The 21,164-nt window shown below is 35.9% G+C and overlaps 1 protein-coding gene across 2 annotated transcripts in view; it reads left to right on the plus strand.

The window, feature by feature from the left end:
• Positions 1-21,164, plus strand: part of LOC149843677 (protein CHROMATIN REMODELING 5-like) — a 146,557-nt gene that overhangs the window by 82,162 nt on the left and 43,231 nt on the right. For both annotated transcript variants that reach the window (XM_090000014.1, XM_090000015.1), the window contains exons 16-19: positions 1,955-2,048; positions 2,165-2,289; positions 2,367-2,430; positions 2,530-2,739. In XM_090000014.1, coding sequence (XP_089856140.1) covers positions 1,955-2,048; positions 2,165-2,289; positions 2,367-2,430; positions 2,530-2,739 — 493 coding nt within the window. The remainder of the gene's footprint in view (positions 1-1,954; positions 2,049-2,164; positions 2,290-2,366; positions 2,431-2,529; positions 2,740-21,164) is intronic.

The raw sequence follows: 21,164 nt of genomic DNA on the forward strand, positions 1-21,164 counted from the left end.
CATGCTTCTCCATATCTGCATATCAGGAAGTGCAACTTCCATTTTCCAATGAGAAATGCACCTAAATCATATGAAGTATACCTAAATCATATCAAAGTTTTATTTTATCAATCACTTGAAATAGCCTGAAATGTCAAATCAAATGACTTCCTCTTTTGTTACTTCATGCTTTCCATATCTGTCTCCCCTGTTCTCAGTGACTCATCAAATGTCACTCAGTTCATATTTGTGAGTTTGATTATTGACAAGGTTCGAAGAAAGGGTAACCCAAAATTCATCCCTATGAGAGGAAACCGTTTTATTTCCATTTACAAAGACTTGATTCCACTCAAATTCCCTTCTTTATTGTATCCAGTGTTGTGAAAAGCGTTGAGGCGTAGCGAGGCGCTCCACCAAAAACCGAGGCGAGGCGTAAGCCTCAAATTTTTTTGAAAACTTTAAAAAAATTATAAAAAATATCTAAAAATACAAATAAATAAAGAAATGCTTTATTGATGAAATAACAACCAATAAGAAATAGAAAATCTCAAATAAGTACTAAAAAATATGAGATTAACATATAAAAGTAACTAAAAACTGATTATATAATTGGAAAATATAAGATTAACCCAAAAAAGTTAAAATATACTAAGAAACTTATTACATAACTGAAATAACTGGAAAATATATGAGATTAACCTACAAAAGTTAAAATATATGACATTATTCTAAAAAATATGAGATTAACATATAAAAGTAACTAAAAAACTGATTACATAACTGGAAAATATATGAGATTAACCAACAAAAGTTAAAATATACTAAGAAACTGATTATATAACTGAAATAACTGGAAAATATATTAGATTAATCTACAAAAGTTAAAATATATGAGATTATTTTAAAAAATATGAGATTAACATATAAAAGTAACTAAAAAAATGATTACATAACTGGAAAATATATGAGATTAACCAATAAAAGAAAAAATATACTAAGAAACCGTTTACATAACTGGAAAATATATGAGATTAACCAACAAAAGTTAAAATATATGAGATTATTCTAAAAAATATGAGATTAACCTATAAAAGTAACTAAAAAACTGATTACATAACTGAAAAATATATGAGATTAACCAACAAAAGTTAAAATATACTAAGAAACTGATTACATAACTGAAGTAACTGGAAAATATATGAGATTAACCTACAAAAGTTAAAATATATGAGATTATTCAAAAAAATATGAGATTAACATATAAAAGTAACTAAAAAACTGGTTATGTAACTGGAAAATATATGAGATTAACCAACACAAGTTAAAATGTATTAAGAAACTAATTACATGACTGAAATAACTGAAAAATATACGAGATTAACCAACAAAAGTTAAAATATTGTAATATACTAAAAAACTGATTACATAACTGAAATAACTGGAAAATATATGAGATTAACCTATAAAAATCTTTTTGATTACTTCTCAGAAGTCTTGTTGTAAATTTTTTTTTGCCTCAAGGCGAGGTGTGCCTTTTGCGCCTCAAGGCGCGGTTTTGATAACATTGATTGTATCACATACCATGCTTGAAGCTTCTCTAATCTTGATCTACTGACTTCTGCACAACCATCTTTATTCATAGGTATGTACTGTATACCTGAACTATTCAGGTATATACTGTTGTTGTAAGTTGTAAATACATGGTGATGGATTATTAATGGTCTGCATCTGTCATAAGGTAATCTGCCTGTGTTCTCTCAATCAAATTTTTAGTGAAATGTTGGTTTTCTTGTATTCCAATGGCATTTCTAGTTATGTGGTTTGCATTTCCAATGGAGGTATCATGGTAAATGGATAACGGGCTGGTTTTCTTGCTTTATTAATTATTTTGGACGAACTTTTGTTCTCATTCAATTTTATGATTATGCTATTGGAGTTTTGGGTCAATCTTTCTGATTCAATGTTGATCATGTAGGGCTCTCCTACATTTTCTTGAGCCTGAGAAGTTCAAGAATAAGGACATGTTTGTTGAGAGATACAAGAATCTGAGCTCGTTTAATGAGATTGAGGTACATAGCTGTCATGACTCATGATCCATATATATACGGTGGCAACTAACCTTTGGCTTTTTCTTCTCTTTTGCACTTCAGATATTTTGATTAACCATTTCCATGGCTCTTTGTAGCTTGCTAGTCTTCATAAAGAATTGAGACCTCACCTTCTTCGAAGAGTTATCAAAGATGTTGAGAAATCATTGCCTCCAAAGATCGAGCGGATACTTAGAGTTGAAATGACTCCTCTTCAAAAACAGTAAGGACCAATGCTTGCTCAAAACTAGGTGGCAAATATATTTGGTCTTGGTAACTTAACATGTTGCATTTGGCCAGATACTACAAGTGGATTTTGGAGAGGAACTTCCATGATCTAAACAAGGGAGTACGTGGTAATCAGGTTAGTTATTTCTACCTTCATTCTAGTCAGTTTGTAATTGAAATTATATTATTCCTCTACTTGGTATAATGATCACTGATTAACATTCTGAATTTTCAGGTTTCACTGCTTAACGTCGTTGTGGAGTTGAAGAAATGCTGCAATCATCCATTTCTGTTTGAAAGTGCGGATCATGGCTATGGTGGGGATGCCCTTAATGACAGTTGTAAAGTTCAACGTATCATTATGAGCAGTGGGAAGCTCGTTATACTTGACAAACTTTTGACTAGGTTACGTGAGACAAGCCATCGTGTTTTGATATTTTCTCAGGTTTGTCACAAATAAGGTGCACTTATATGCCAACCTATGAATCATCTTTCTGTCTGGATGGGAGTGAAAAACCCTCAATGGACTTGTTTGATTGGACTTTTATACCGTTGTACATCCCTATATCTGATTAGATTTGGTTGAATCATCTTTACTATGTACTTTGTTTATTTATTGTACATTTTGAACTCATTATGTATGACTTCTAATCAAAACCTTGGAGACCTGCATGCATACCATCTTTTATGCAGTTTTTGATGTTCTCTGCTTTCAGCTTAGGATGGTTGCATCTTAAAACAAAAAAGAATTAAACATCAGTACCTCAGATAAGCAATCTGGTGCCTTATCCCTGACTCACATAGTTAGGCTAACTCCTGATGAATCTGTTGATATGTTCCTAGTTCTTTGTAGATCAGCAACCTAAATTGAGAACTGGAGAAAGTAATTGATTCTCCATAGCTTTGAAAAGATATTCATGGTCTTCCAGTTCCAGGAAAACAGTGGAGGTTCTATTTTGGACTCTAATTCAGATCTTTCTTCCTTGGAAATGGGAGGGATTTCCAAGGCACCTAATAAGGAATGATTTGATAGTTTAATTGGTCATGAGGATTCTTTGTTAAATGAGGCATCCAAAGTTGGAAGGCATTCTCAAATTGAAGGATCAGATATGCCTAATGTAGAGTATAGAGATTCTCCTTGCTCGGCTAAAGAGGATGTGACACCTAATGTTGAAATTCATTCCAACAAAACTGGTGGCAAAGTTTCTACACTATAGGTTTCCTATCTCCCACCCCTAAAAATGTGGGTCGTCCAAGGAAAGTCAGAACTTTTGGAGAGTTTATTGGGGAGGTCTTGGATCTCTTGACCTTAGGCTTAGATCCAGAGCCATTAATGAAAATCAGTGTCCATTGTGAGATACTATTATTGGATTTGGGTCTTCAATTTTTATTTTAGGGGTTCAACTCTTGAGAATTATGCATTGTATTCTATGGATTAGCTTCCTTTTAGGAAGATCACTGTAAATTGATTTTTCTGATTAATGAACTGGTAGGGGTCTGCCTAACCCCAGCTTGCCTATATGAAAAAAACTTGAATTTCACAAAGAAAACTAGCCAGTCTTTTTTTGTAATAGTTCATTATTGGAGTTTCTAAATAACAGATATTCTGCCTCTTGTAATTGACCAATGATCAGGAAAACTTGTAAGAAAAATATTAGTATTGTCAAAGCTCATGGCTTTTGCAATCTAGTGAACTGAACTCAGGCACGATAGATTTTTTTCCTTTTTCTTTTTTCCAGGTAGCATTCTGAGCCTTTAGTTACCACTACACTGCATCCTTTATCATTATATAACAAATTATTACTGTCACTTGAGTGGATCCACCGCTAGAAAATTCTCCATAATATAAAACTTTTTTATAGGATGTAAGATTTTCTTCATACAATGGTCAAATTTCAATTTGGAATGTGCTATTTGAAGTTGTAAAAGTTCCTCATAATGGATTCTGGATCTTATAGATTTTGAGGATCTACATGCTTGATAAAAGACAGACAGATGCACATGATCATCTGTTTTTCCATAGTATAGGTACTTGAAAGACTCATCATGAATAGGATTAAATTCTAACTTGTGTTCCGGAAGGCTTGAAATTTGATGGAGCATATAACAATTTTCTTGCATATTAAATTGATTTTCCATTATATCTGAGTCTTTGATCCAGTTTCCACCACTGAGGTCACCAAATCTCCTCCTGTGCATACTGGATATCAGGTTATATGTCAGAACTGAGAAGCACTATCATTGAGATGTTAATATATATATATCTATATATATATAAACTGAAATACCTGTCAGGGGTATTTTGATCTTTTTACTAAATAGGCATCAGCCCATTAGGGGCTGATACTTTTATTTTTCTTTTGTATTTTTGTTTTTTTTGTATCTTTTTACTTTTTTGTCTTTTTGACTGTGTGATAGGGACAACTCCATATGGCTGTTGGATGCAGCCCCAACAGCCACATGGGGCTGCCCCCTTTGGCCCTCAATTGCATTATAAATAGGCCTCTTATGGCCATGTATTTTTTATCTCTTTCAAGAGAGACTCTATGCAATAACAAGGTATTTGACCCTTGTGTGGGTGGTGTGATTATTCAATCAAGTATTCTACTTGATTGAAGTGTCTTCTTGCATGTTTATTGAATCTATTTTATTACATGGTATCAAAGCTTTGGTGGTCCAAAAACAAATTTTAAGAGGAAAGATAGTGACAATATCAAGAGGAGGATCATGAGCTTGACGAATACAACAAATTGTGGATTGTTGCATCGGGAAGCGCACCATCTCTCAAACAAGTCTTGAATTGCATTCTCTTTCTCTTTCTCTTTCCTTTTCTCTAGCCCTTCTCTTCAACTTTGGAAATAAATGAAGAATGAGAGGGAAGTAATAGTCTCCATTCTCGTACGCCTAAATGATACAAACTATGTGATGTGGGCATCCATAGTAAAGCACAAAATATGGGAAAATGGACTATGAGGTTTGGTGGACGGTACCGAAAAAGCGCCTAAACTCATTCTTATAAAAATTGAGAATGGGAAAGAAGTTGCTTTTCAAGGAGAGAAAATGGCTAAAGCCGTTTTCGATTATGAAAAAAGATGAAAAGAATTGAGGATGAGCTATTCCAAGATAATTGGATGGCTTATCAATAATGTGGACATCCACAAGTATTCTAGTTTGGTGAAATTTAATTTCACTAGTGATGCGTGAAAATATCTTAAAGACATGTATACTCTTAAAGATATTGCACACATATGTAACCTTCAAAACAAGGTAAGAACCATGACTCAAGGAGAGATGAGCATTAGGGAATACTACAATGCTCTCTTTTCTTTGGGATGAATTGGCTCTTCTTGAGCCAAAATGACATTCCCCATAGGATGTAGAACTTCGTAAAAACTAAATTAAAACGAAGCACTTTTACCAATTTATCGGGCTTAGATTCGAATTTGAAGGAACCAAATCGGCTCTTTTTCAAAGAGGAGGTATACCATCCATAGTAGAAACTCTTGAAGAATTGACTATGAAAGAAAATAGATTGAAGAAGCCTTCTGGTTCAAAAGATGAAGAATCCGTGCTTGCCGTATCAAAGCTCGGTAATCATATTAGAAGCTACAAACCTCCTCATTTTGTAAAAAATGAGAATGGAAGAAACCTCAACAACTATGAAAGGAATAAAAAAAGGGGTGACCATAAATACAAAAAAGGTGGAAAAATAATTTGCTATCGTTGTTATGAACCGGGACACATCAAACTTTTTTGTTCCAAAAGAAAGAATAATGATCATAAAGAATACAAAAAAGTTGCTTTGGTTGAAAGGAGTGATATAGACCACTCCAAATGCATTGGCTCGCTCTCTTTGGCTCAACTAATGGAGGCGCTACAACCTATGCTTAAAACTCAAGCTCCCTCTTTTTCGGGAGCTGTCATATCTACAAGTGGTGACCTTGGTAAGACCTCTTGGATCCTAAACTCCGGTGCTTCTTTTCATATGACTCCAGATAAGTCCATATTGTTCGAATATAATTTTAACCCAAATGACTCTTATGTTTCAACTACCAATGAAACATCCTTGAAAATCAAAAGTTTTGGGATTTTTTAAAAACCTTCAATCTTTCACGTACCAAATATTAGAGTATTACCAAAATTAAATTTAAATCTTTTATCGGTTTCTCAAATTATGGGTCATGATTGTACAATACTATTTTCATCTAATGATTGTCTAATACAGGATCTCCAGTTCGAGAAGCCGATTGGGCGAGGCCACAAAAGAGATCTCTATGTCATGGACAATCTTGAGTTACCAAAAGAACCTTTTTGTAATTTTGTAGAAAAGATATATATAAAAATTTTGCACAAAAGACTAGGACATCCTAGTGTGACCAAATTATACTTGTTTCCATTTCTTTCAAATTATAAGGAAAGAGATTTTGTGTTTGAGGATCGCATTCTTGGCAAAATGAAGTCTTTGTCCTTTGGACCAAGATATTTTATAACTAAGAATCCATTTGAGTTAGTACATTCGAAAGTATGGGGACCGACTCTAGTTGTATCCAAAAGATGAGTATCCTATTATGTTGTATTTGTAGATGACTATAGTAGACATTCTTGGATATTTTTTCTAAAACAAAAATCGGAAGTATTTGAGAGTTTTAATAAACTTCATTGTTATATCAAAGAATCAATTCAAAACTAATATTCAAATCTTTAGAACCGGTAATGGGGGAGAATTTGTCAAAAGAAATCGAAAATTATCTTGGCCTAAATGGGATTGTTCACCAAAAATCGTGTTCATATACTCCTTAACAAAATGGACTAGCTGAGAGGAAACATAGACACATTATTGAGACTACTAGAACACTTCAAGGTTTTAAAACCCGTGACTCGGAACTCGACTCGTGACTCAGCGGGTCAACTCGGTGACTCGGACCAGGTTTTGTTAACTTTTGATTTTAAAAGAAAAACAATATATAATTTGTCAGAAACCATGTTTTTGAGTAAACATAGTCTCCAAATGTCTGTAAGAATATAAAAACAACCTCAAAGAGCTATAGAGGTTTGCTTGAATAATTGAATTTGATATCTATAGAAGCACTTTGACTAATTCATGACTTGAATTAGAGGATTTGGTCACCATGAGTTCAGTCTGCTACTACCTAAGGTTCCTAAAATGGCCAATCATATATGCTAGCTTGTTTTAAAAGTTTTAATTCCCTTTCTAACAAATCCATAAATGTAAAACAGAAATATATGTGCATATTGAAAGTTTACAGAATGTCCAATATCAACATAAATAAGCAATTCTCTCATGTATAAAACTATGCAGGAAATATATTAATGGCACAACTATAAAAAGACTACTAATATTTGAATATGTACAATGCTTGTTCACATAACAAATGGATGATGAAACCTAAATGTGACTTCCCATAGGCACAGTTGACCCGCCATGTATAGTGAGAATCATTTCTTTAAAATATTTTGCTAGAATAAGTTGATAACACAGGGTGAGCAGTAGTTCGAACAACATGGCGATTTTATTCTATGGATTTAAATGCTTTTTTATCTTTAAATGATTTTTATTTTCTTTTTTATACAAAATCTGGGGGTAACCCTTGTTAAAATATATGTACTTATATATTTCGAAACTATAATTTGAAACTCAAAAAACAAATTTCAAACATCCCAAAACTCGCCCGAGTCAAGCCCGAGTTTTGGCAAACCGAGTTTGCCTTGTCGGGTTGACTCGCTGGAGGGGCGAGCCTAGCCGAGCGGAGTCAACGAGTTGACTCAGCGAGTTTTAAAACACTGGAACACTTCTTGTATCTAGAAATGTTTCAAAAGTTTTTTGGGCCGAAGCCGCCCTTACGACAGTCTATTTGATAAATAGAATGCCTTCCAAAAACATTGAAAATATCTCTCCTATTGAAAACTTTTTAAAACATCTCCCGATTATAAAAGGTTAAGGATCTTGGGAGGTAAATGCTTTGCCCTTACCAATAAGAATGACAAATTTTCTCCAAAAGCAATCCCTTGTGTTTTTTTAGGCTATGGCGAAAACCAAAAGGGATATAGATGTTATGACATTGAAAGAAACAAATTGTATGTTTCTCAAAATGTCACTTTTCTTGAAAATGAAATTGGTTGTAGTAAGGAAAAAATCCAAGAAAGTTGTGACTACGCGTTTCTTTTTTACCTTGTCAATGAATATGAAAGATGTGAAAATATTCATGACACACGTGAGAGTGAAAATGAAGACACACGTAATGCAAATGAGAATGTGTATGGGGGTCTTAATAATATAGACCCATCTCATAATAATATACAAACCTATGCTCGATGTACCGAAGATCATCCGCCATGTGATTTAAAAAGATATTTCCCAAATTAAGAAGTAGATTCTTCTAGTTTTAGAAAATCCATAAGAATTTGAAAAGCCCTTAGTAGATTTGTATCCTATGATTCCTTTGAATCAAGGTATAGATCATGCCTAATGGTCATGCAATCATATTTCAAACTACAATCTTATCATGAGGCTAAACATTATCTAGAATGGATTAAGGCAATGAATAATGAATTTGAAGCTTTGGAAAAAGCAAAAACTTGAGAAATCCAAACATTACCTAAAAGAAGGAAAACTATAGGATGTAGATGGGTCTACAAGATAAAAATCAAATGCAATGGAACATTTGAACGATATAATGCCAGGTTAGTAGCCAAGGGATATAGTCAGAAATATGAAATAGACTACGCTGAAACATTTGCCCCAGTTGCTCAAATGACCATTGTTAGAACTCACATTGCTATAACATCGATTAAAAAATGGCTTATATTTCAAATGGATGTAAAGAATGCATTTTTGAATGATAATCTGGACGAGGAGGTTTACATGGATCCTCCACCAGGCTTGATTTTAGCACATGTAGAAACTCTTCGGTTACGCAAAGCCTTGTATGGCTTAAAACAAGCTCCCCAAATATGGTATGATAGGTTTAGTAATGTGATGACACAACATTATTTTAAATCTTGTTTTATTGACACTGCGTTGTTTGTTAAGTCTTCCAATGTAGGGATGGTTATTTTACTATTTCTACGTAGATGATATGATAATCACATGAGGTGATAAGCAGAGAGTTAATCATATCAAAGATGTGCTTAAAGTCAACTTTGACATGACAGATCTTGACTTTTTACGGTATTTTCTTAGAATAAAAGTAGCCTACTTACCTCGTGATTTTTTTTGTCACAGACTAAGTACACAGTAAAGATCATTGAATGATCAGGACTCTCGAATGAAAAACGGGTTGATACTCTGGAGGACATAAATGCCAAAATGAAGAAAGATGATGGTGAGCCTGTACAAGATCCAACTCCCTAAAGACAAATGATTGGAGCTTTGTCTTATCTTTCTATTACTCGTCTTGAGATATCTCATGCTATTAATTCTGTTAGTCAATTTCAGCATGCTCCTACTACCGTGCATATGAGTGCTGTAATGAAAATTGTTAGATATATCAAGAAATCCATTAATCATGGAGTATTTTTATCATCATCTTCCTCGTTAGAAGTCATTGCATATTCTGATTCTGACTGGGGAGGGGATGTAAATGATAGACGCTTAACCACTGATTTATGTATGTTTGTAGGTGATTCCCTAATTTCATGGCAATGCAAGAAGCAACATGTGTCACTTTCCTCCATTGAAGCCCAGTATCGTGCCATGACAACAACCACATCAGAGTTAGTATGGTTGCAACAACTACTAAAGACCTGAGAATTCACCTTGCAGATCCCTCCAGACTATGTTGTGACAACAATAGCGCAGTCTACATTGTAAGCAATCGTACATTTCATGAGAAGACAAAATATATTGAAATGGATTGCCACTATGTTTGCGAGGAATTTTTGAAGACCATCACATTGCCTTACGTTCCCTCAGTGTACCAACTAGCGGACTTCTTCAATAAAGTGCTTCTGTCACCTCAATTTCATTTCTTACTTGGCAAACTCTCGGTTGTCCCACCATGGGTTTGAGGGGGGGGTGTTAATATATATATATATATATATATATATATATATATATATATATATATATATATATAAACCGAAATACCCATTAGGGGTTGATACTTTTATTTTTCTTTTGTATTTTTTATCTTTTTACTTTTTTGACTGTGTGATAGGGACAACTCCATATAGTTGTTGGAGTTGTGACCGTTGGGTGCAGCCTCGACAACCACATGGGGTTGCCCCCTTTGGCCTGAAAAGACGCTGTCATTCACGATTGCAGGATCCAGACCCAATTCGTTTTATTTAAACGAATGCTCTCTTTTTATTTAAACACATGCTCATTAATGGCATGTTGTAATTTTAACATATCGTGTAATGAGTATTTTCGTACCCTACTATTGTACCTATGTATATTTAATAAGGCAAGCAACCGAACACCCTAATTAGGGATTTTCACAGCAGCCACGCTCTCTCTCCCCATTCTGTGTTGGTGCTTGTGGATGAACGAAGGGACCCATGATTTCTATCATGGTATCAGACTGCTTTGTCGTCTTCTTCTAAGAATATGGACTCATTTCCTCATTCTCAATCCGGCCTTTCCTCAAACTTTCTTAGTCAACTCGTGTATGAGAAATTGAACAATTCCAATTTCCTAACTTGGAAGCGACAAATCATACCATTCATAAGAAGTCAGGACCTTTTCAGACATCTGGATGGTTCTGTTCCTGTTCCTCCATAATTCATGCCACAAGAAGAAAAGAATGGTGAGGGAGATCTTTCTATTACCTATGTTAGAAATCCTGAGTACGTATCCTGGACGAAGCAAAAGCAGGCGTTGGTTGCCTATATCACTTCTACATTGTCACAGGAAGTGCTTGTGGCAATTCCAGATGATTTGCTCAACAATGCAATTATGGCATCGACTGGTTCAAACATATTCTCAAGTTTCTCAGGCCAGAGTATTATTTTTAAAGAAAGAGTTTCAAATGCTGATGAAAGACTCCATGACTATTATGGAGTACTTGAACAAAATGAAGACTATTAAGATCAATTGGCCACTGTGGGATGCGCAGTTAGTGATAAATATATGGTGCAACAAACTTTGAGTGGGCTGGGATCGGATTATCATATGATGGTTACTTCCTTATTATGTTTGTCAAATTTACCTACATTTGAAGATCTTCGTGCCAAGCTTTTACAGTATGAGATGACCCTAAAGGGATTTTCTGAAGACACTCATGCTCATGTTGGAGCACACAATGTTCTTGCCACAGGAGTAGCCTATGAGAGAGGACATGGTAGGTATGATTTTCGAGAAAGAGGGGGTCAAGAAAGAAATGGACAAGGAAGTTGTGGAATATTACCTACACCCAGTATTCCTCCCAATGGGCAAAGGCAAAGGACAATGCCTACCTGCTTACTCTGCAACAAAAAGGGGCATATAAAGGCAAATTGTTGGTTTAACCTACAAAATAGAGGAAAGCAATTGGAGACAAGAAAGGGATTAGATACATTGAAAAATAATGCAGAAGTCAAAGAGTTGTTATTATCTGCCTTGGCTGAATTGAATATCAAACTTGGTATGTTGATTCTAGTGCAACCACTCATGTCACTGGTGATGCTGGTAAGCTCCTAAATCTTGTTCTTTATGTTGGTAGAAATAATATAGTCACTGGAGATGGGTCTCACCACCATATTTCGCACATTGAAAATTCTGTAATTCCTATGTCCAACTCTTCTCTTGCTCTTTCAAATGTCATTCATGCTCCTAATATCAAGAAAAATATTGTTTCTGTCTCTAAACTTGTAGATGACATTAATGCTTCAGTTGAGTTTACTCCTGTTTGTGTTAAGGACCTTCACACGAGGGAAACATTCGTTGAAGGAAAACGTCAAGGGAATATGTACGTGTTCCAAGAGAATCCTTCCTCTCGTGTTCAACCTGTTGATTCCATCTTAAAGATCACATCATCATCTTCAGTTCCTTCTGAGAGTGTTTTTAATTTTTCTGGATTTATTGAGTTGAATCTTTGGCATGGTCATCTGGGTCATTACAGTAGTCGCTTTATTGATAAGTTTGTTTCAAGTAGTCTTATTCCCAAGTCAAGTCTAAATTTAAGTGTTGATAATAAAAAAATGTTTTAGTTGTCTTCAGTGTAAGAGTCATGTTCTTCGTTTTCATTCCATTATTAAAAGAGCTTCAAGACCATTTGAAATTATATGTTCTGATGTTTGGGACCCGACTCTGTTTCCTTCCATGTCTGACACTAGATATTATCTCATCTTTGTTGATAGCTATTCTCGATATACATGGATCTTCTTTATGAAAAGTAAATCTGAAACCTTCAAGTTATTTTGGTTCATTCCTTTGTTTAAAATCAATTCTCTGAGAATATTATTTGTTTCCAATGTGATGGAGGGGGCAAATTTTCTTCAAATGACTTTATTTCTTCAAATGACTTTATTAATTTCCTCCAAACAAATGGAATAAGTAGACAAATGTCTTACCCTCATACACTTCAACAGAATGAGATTGCTGAACGGAAGCATCACCATATTGTTGAGGGTGCAATGAGCATGATGCATGATAGTAATCTTCCAGTTACCTTCTGGGTAGAGGCTTTTCATACAACAGTCTATGTCATAAATCGCTTGCCCAAGAACATCTTGGAAAACAAATCACCCTATTTCTCTTTGCATGGTGTGTATCAAAATTATCATGATTTGCGTGTATTCGGGTGTGTATGTTGTGTTCATGTTGCCAGTTCAATGCGGCACAAGTTTCAGGATAAGGCCTTAAAGTGCAGATTTGTGGGGTATGCTGATGATTACAAAGGCTACATATGCTATGATCTCGTGAGCAAGCACATCAAAATATCCAGAAATGTTGTGTTTGACGATTCAAATTTTGATCATAATGCTAACACTCCTGAAATTGAAGTCTATCACCCTTGGTTGAACTCAGATCTCTTTTCTAGTATTGATGGTGTTTGTTCTTCTGAATGTAATCAAAGAGATGAGAGAAACATACCTACTGCTGTGCAAAGGACTCAGGAAAGTGTGATTTCTGGACCACTATTGGCCCCCGAAAGGTATAAAGGCATTGTTTACTCTCGACGTGAGAAGGAGATACCTCCCAGCTCTAATCAGGAGCAAAATTCTCCTACTGTTTTCATTCAATCACCTGCTCACAGAAGGTCTACCCGATCTCGACATCCTATTGATAGGTGGGTTAGTTATAAGAATTTCACGATGGATTTTCAACTCTTCTTAACCTCTTTGGGCAAGGAAGATCAACCAACAACATTTTATCAAGCAATAAATTTTAAGAGATGGATTGAAGCTATGAACGAAGAAATGGAGGCTCTTCATGAATGTGGCACTTGGGATATTGTTCTTAGACCGCACAATCGAAATATGGTTGAGTCAAAGTGGGTGTATAAGATAAAGTATAAGCCAAATGATACTATCGAGCGATACAAGGCTAGGTTGGTTGCCAAAGGATTCACAAAGGAGCTGTAATGAAATATGCGGAAAAGCAAAGAGTGCACTAAGCACTTACAACATCTACTAATGAACAAACAAAGAGGGGCTAATACCCAAACCCACAAGAGACAACACAACATAAAAATATAAATGCCTCTTATTGAAAGAGAGAGAGCCCTCAAGAGTGAAAAATACAAGAGGAGAGCACCCCTATTTATACACAAGAGGAGGAGAGGGAGAGGGCCAAGAGGTCTTAAAAGGAGAGCCACCTAGGGGGCTCCCCATGTAGTCGTTGGGAGCCCCCAACGGTCACTAATGTGACCGTTGGAGGCCCCATCGACTATATGGTGGGGCCCCTTTTGAGTGAGCAAAAAACAAAAAAACAAAAAATACATTTTACAAAAAATAAAGAGAAAAATAAACAAAGAAAAAACAAGTACCCCTATCGGGTACTTGTGAAATGACAGAAATACCCCTATCGGGTATTATATATATATAAATATATATATATGAATTACATATATTTTAACACCCTCCCTCAAGCTTTACGGGGATATAACCAAAAGCTTGTTAAGGAGAAACAAAAACCGAGGAGCCGCAAGAGCCTTAGTGAAGAAGTCCGCCAACTGGTACTCTGATGTGACGTAAGGTAGTGCTATAGTTCCTCTTAGGTATTCATCCCGAACGTAATGGCAGTCCATCTCAATATGTTTAGTACGCTCATGGAAGGTGTGATTGCTTGCAATATAGATTGCGCTTTTGTTGTCACAACACATCTTCGAAGGAGTAGAGATGACAATGCCCATATCACTGAGGAGGCTTCTTAGCCACAAGTTCCATGGTTGTAGTGGCCATAGCACGATATTCTGCTTCCGTCGAGGACAATGATACTTTGTGTTGCTTCTTGCATCTCCACGAAATCATAGAGTCACCTAAGAAAACACAAAAACCGGTAATTGAGACACGGTCATTGGGATTTCCTCCCCAATCTGCATCGGTATAAGCAATTAAATCAAGTGACGAGGCAGAAGAAAGAAAAACTCCCTTAGTTATGGTATTTTTGATATATCTGACAATCCTTAAGACTGCACTCATGTGCACGGTTGTAGGTGCATGTTGAAACTGACTGACAGAGTGGACGGCATGAGCAATGTCTGGCCGTGTGATGGATAGATAGGTTAGAGACCCAACAAGTTGCCGGTAGGGAGTAGGATCCTCGAGAGGTGTTCCATCTTCCAACCTTAATTTTGCATTGATGACTTCTGGGGTTTCTGTCTTCTTGTCATCGGAGATACCCGATTTGGAACAGATGTCAGCAGCAAGTTTCATCTGAGAGAGAATGTACCCTCGAGGAGAGTACGCCACTTCAATTCCTAAAAAATATCTTAAGAAACCAAGGTCAGACATATCAAAATTTTCTTTCAAAACCTTTTTAATATCATTAATGCCTTGCTCATCACTTCCTGTGATGATCATATCATCAACATAAAGTAGTAAAATAACTACAGACGACCCTGCACTTTTCACAAACAAAGCAGTGTCAGTATAACATGAATGAAAATTTAAACTTGTCATTACATTACTAAATCTATCATGCCAAGCCTTTGGAGCTTGTTTTAAACCATATAATGCCTTGTTAAGTTTAAGAATTTTATTTTTACCAATACATACTCCTGGTGGGGGATCCATGTAAACTTCTTCATTTAATTCGCCATTTAGAAATGCATTCTTAACATCAAGTTGATAGATAGGTCATTTCTTTACAGACGCAATAGCAATAAGAGTCCTAACACTAGTCATTCTAGCAATAGGTGCGAAGGTTTCTTCATAATCTATACCATATTCCTGAGCATATCCTTTAGCTACTAATCGTGCTTTATAACGTTCTAATGAACCATCACTCTTGGTTTTAATTTTGAAGACCCATCTACATCCTATTGATTTCTTTCCAGTGGGTAACGAAGTTATTTCCCAAGTTTTTGCTTTTTCAAGGGAACTAAGCTCTAAGTTCATGGCTTCAACCCATTGGGGAATATTTTTGGCCTCATTATAGTGTGAAGGTTCATGAAATGAATGTAATGCAATTAGACATGCTCTATATCTAGGAGTTAGGGACTCATAGGAAACAAACCTATTTGGAGGATTGGAGATCCGACTGGATCTCCTTAAAGATGTTTCTTCAATGTCGGATCCTTGAGAGTATTTTTCTAAGGCACTTATCTGAGTTTGTTGACCACGCCTAACATATGTTTGGATTGGTCTATTATTCTCATCTACAGCATTATCAAGAGGGATTTCCTCTAGGTCATTCAAAGACTCATTAGAGATTTCCTCTTCTTGAGGAGTCTCATCTTCTTGAGATAGAAGATCAAATAAAAAAGTATATTCACTTTCGTCAATATCTTTAGTTTTCTCAAAACCATTTTCATTTTCCAAAAAGGTTACATCTTTGGATACATAGAGTTTGTTATTTTTCAAGTCAAAATATCTAAAACCCTTTTGATTTTCTCCATAACCCAAGAAAACACATTCAATAGCTTTAGGAGATAATTTTTCCCGTTTATGAGTAAGGACAAAACATTTACATCCAAAAACTCTTAATCTATTGAAGTCAGGTGTTCTTTTAAATAGTTTTTCGTATGGAGATGTATTTTGTAAGGATGAAGATATCATTCTATTTATTAAATAAGTTGAGGTTAAGGCCGCTTCGGCCCAAAAATTCTTTGGAATTTCTTTGGAAATAAGGAGTGTCCTAGTAGTTTCCATGATATGTCTATGCTTTCTTTCGGCCAAGCCGTTTTGTTGAGGAGTCCTAGGACACGATCTTTGATGACAAATCACATTTACTTCTAAATAGTTTTGAAATTCATTTGATAAATATTCTCCACCCGAATCGGATCTAAGAGTAGAGATATTACTTGAAAATTGATTTTTAACTATCATATGAATTTTTTTAAAAAACTCAAAGACTTCGGATTTTAAATTGAGAAAGTAGATCCATACATACCTAGTATAGTCATCGATGAAAGTGACATAATAGGAGTACCCTCCTTTAGACATGACGGGGGAAGGACCCCAAACGTCCGAATGGACTAACTCAAAAGGTCTTTTGGATACAAAAGTCCGGTTTGGAAAATGAGTAGATTTCATTTTGCCAAAAATACAATTCTTGCAAACAAAATGTTTCTCATTACAAAATTTTTTTCCAAATGGAAAGGAGTACATTTTTGAGAAACTTGGATGTCCAAGTCTTTGATGCCAAATATCAATATTTTTATCTTGGACATGGTTACAAAAAGAGTTAATGGGGATTTTCAAGTTGCTCATGTAATAGAGATCTCCCCTTCTATGGCCTTGCCCAATCAGCTTCCCGGACCGGAGATCCTGTATAGAGCAATCCTTAGTTGAGAAGGAGATTTTACATCCATGATCGCATATTTGAGCAACAGAGAGGAGATTTAAATTAAGTTGAGGTACAACTCTCACGTTTGGCACAACGAAGTCTTTTGAAAAGTTTAAGGTTCCAAGACTTTTAACTTGTAAAGATGTACCATCGACAGTTGAAACATAGGAGTTTTTAAAATTATTACATAAATCGGAAAGCTCATTTTCAAGGGGGGTCATATGAAAAGAAGCTCCAGAGTCAAGGATCCAAGACGACATACCTGGAGAGGAGGAAGCTACGGCGGCACCCGAAGTTGATGGAATCTTGAGTAGAGTTTGTAGTGCCTCCGATAGTTGAGCAAGAGAAAACGAGTCCGTTCCTTTGATTGCTTCCTCTTTCTTTTGAGTAGCTTCTTCAACGGAAGCAACTTTATTTTTTGGTGCTTCATTCAACTTAGGGCAATTAGGTCTTATATGACCCGGTTCTTGACAATGATGGCAGATGGCTTTTCTATAGTTGCCATTATAGTTATTTTGTCTTCCAAATTGTGGAGGTTTGTAGGTTTTCATATGGTTGTCGGGTTTGGATACGGCCAAGACATAATTTCCTCCTTTAATCATGCCAAGACGGGTTTCTTCTTGGCATATTTCGGCTATGGCATCTTCCAAGGGAAGAGGCTTTGATCTATGTAGGAGGGAGGATCTCACTTGTTCATATTCGGGCCTAAGCCCATGTAAAAATTGGAAAAAGTGTTCTTTTTCCATTTGTTCTCTCCTTAATTCCACATCTATACTAGAAACCCATTTTGGTTCTAGTAAGGATAGCTCACCCCATAGAGGGCCAAGAGTGCTAAAGTAATCCCTAACACTCATTTCTCCTTGCTTGATAGTCCGGATTTTTTCTTGAAGGAAGAATTGACGAGCAAGGTCTTTTTGTGTAAACATACCTTTTATGAAGAACCATGCTTCATTTGCCATCCTAAATTTGGCAATGTTGGCGCAAATCTTGAGCTCCACATTATTCATGAACCAAGCAAGAATCTTGGCATGCTTACTCTCCCAATCTTCTATTTTAGATTGGTGATCTTCAATGGCCTTTATGCGGGCATCTCCTTCAAGAGCCTTTTCTTGATCGCCTTCCATCTTAGTTAGTTGGAGTTGTGGTTCCGGAATGGTGCCCATAACGTATCCCCAAAGCTTTTTCCCTTTGAGGTTGTTTTCCATGGCGGCGGCCCACATCATGTAGTTGGAACCATTGAGCTTGAAGGAGAGATCAATCTTTTGTTCTCCTTCCATAACAACCACTTACAAGAAGAGCATACACAAGGCTCTGATACCATGTAATGAAATATGCGGAAAAGCAAAGAGTGCACTTACAACATCTACTAATGAACAAACAAAGAGGGGCTAATACCCAAACCCACAAGAGACAACACAACATAAAAATATAAATGCCTCTTATTGAAAGAGAGAGAGCCCTCAAGAGTGAAAAATACAAGAGGGGAGCACCCCTATTTATACACAAGAGGAGGAGAGGGAGAGGGCCAAGAGGCCTTAAAAGGAGAGCCACCTAGGGGGCTCCCCATGTAGTCGTTGGGAGCCCCCAACGGTCACTAATGTGACCGTTGGAGGCCCCATCGACTACATGGTGGGGCCCCTTTTGAGTGAGCAAAAAACAAAAAAATAAAAAATACATTTTACAAAAAATAAAGAGAAAAATAAACAAAGAAAAAACAAGTACCCCTATCGGGTACTTGTGAAATGACAGAAATACCCCTATCGGGTATTATATATATATATATAAATATATATATATGAATTACATATATTTTAACAGGAGCAATGACAAGACTATGATGAGACCTTCAGTCCGGTCGTACTATCAAGTATACATGGAGTAGCCCACTGGGTATGCAAAAGGGGACTCTAAAGAATACGTGTGCAGGTTAAAGAGAGCTATATATGGTCTGAAGCAGGCATCTCGATCTTGGTTTGACAGTTTTTCTCTTGCAGTAGAAAAATATGGCTTTAGTCGGTCTCTTCTTGAACATTGTCTTTTCATATTCAAATGCAAAGATATAGTTACCCTGTTATTGATATATGTTGATGACATAATCATTACAGGTAACTCTAATGAACATATTGAACAGGTTGAGGAACTTTTGAACCATAGATTCAAGATGAAGGATCTTGGTAAACTGCGATACTTTTTTGGAGTAGAAGTTGACAGGACTCCTGAAGGCATGACACTTACTCAACATCAGTATACCGTTGATGTTCTTAGTAAGACAGGTATGAGAGATTGCAAGCCTTTAAGCACACCTAGTGTACCTCATCAGAAACTCAGTATCCAAGATGAAGATTTGTATGAGGAACTTTAGGATATCGCAGGATAGTAGGAATGCTTCAGTATCTGACCTTCACTCGGCCTGACATTGTCTATTCTGTCAATCAGGTATCTCAGTTCATGCATAAACCACATATTGGGCATATGGAAGTTGTTAAACACATTCTTCAATATTTGAAGGGAACTATTGGAGATGGTCTTCTGTACAGAAAGAGCATGCATGGCCATCACATGCATGAACTTCTTACTTACACAGATGCAGATTGGGCTGGAGCAGTAGAAAACAAAAGTCCATAGCCAGGTCGAGCACAGAAGCTGAATATAGATCAATGGCAGCTGCTACAGTCGAAGTAACATGGATCAGACACCTGTTGACAGAAGTAGGAGAATTGATTTCCAAAAGCATTCTTTTGTGTGACAATCAAAGTGCTATCAACATGTCATTCAATCCTATCTACCACAGTCGTGCCAAACATATTGAAATTGATCAACATTTTGTAAGATAGAAGGTCGAAGAGAAGGAAATTGAACCAGAATACGTACGGGCTGCTGATCAAGTTGTTGACTTGTTTACAAAAGGACTTATCAAGGACAAATTTTGAATGTTAAAAGGCAAGTTGTTCATGGTTCAAAACCATGTATAACTTCAGGATCCAGACCCAATTCGTTTTATTTAAATGAATGCTCTCTTTTTATTTAAACACATGCTCATTAATGGCATGTTGTAATTTTAACATATCATGTAATGGGTATTTTCGTACCCTACTATTATACCTGTGTATATTTAATAAGAAAGGCAAGCAACCGAACACCCTAATTAGGGATTTTCACAGCAGCCACACTCTCTCTCCCCATTCTGTGATGGTGCTTGTGGATGAACGAAGGAACCCATGATTTCTATCATGGCCCTCACTTGTATTATAAATAGGCCTCTTATGGCCATGTATTTTTTATCTCTTTCAAGAGAGACTCTATGCAATAACAAGTTAATTGACCCTTGTGTGGGTGGTGTGATTAGTCAATCAAGTATTCTACTTGATTGAAGTGTGTTCTTGCATGTTTATTGGGTTGAATCCATTTCATTACATGAGACAACTACTATTAAATGTAACTAGCTACTTCATATGCTCATCAATGAGGCTGTTACCATGTCACTCAAAATGACAATTTATTTTGACCATCTTCTTTACCAATCTAAAGTGTTTAGCATTATAACTAATACCTAGGCTATAGGACCCGGGGAAGCACGCTTCTCCAAAGCGCGTTTCGGAAGTGTGAAACATGGCGCTTCTGAAACGCGCTGGGAAGTGCCATAATTAAATGGGAAGCGAGCTTCCCCCTTGCTTTTTTCCTTTTTTTTTGTTTTTTACTTCTTTTTCCCCTTTTTTCTTCTTCCTATTTCTTCCTTTTTTTTCCTTCCTGTTGTTCCTTCTTCCTGTTTTTTTCTTCTTATTCCTGTTTCTCTCGGTCTTCCTATTTTTGCTATAGTTTATGTTTTAAAGTTATATTATATATTTTGTATTTCAGTTATTATAATATGTATATTATATATAGTATGTGTTTGTGTGTTTATATATATATATATATATATATATATATATATTCTATGTGTGTGTAATTCATATATAATCTGTTTGACTGTTTCTGAG

This window comes from Nuphar pumila, chromosome 3 (genome assembly GCF_984573655.1).
Source record: "Nuphar pumila chromosome 3, dmNupPumi1.hap1.1, whole genome shotgun sequence".
Lineage (NCBI taxonomy): Eukaryota > Viridiplantae > Streptophyta > Magnoliopsida > Nymphaeales > Nymphaeaceae > Nuphar > Nuphar pumila.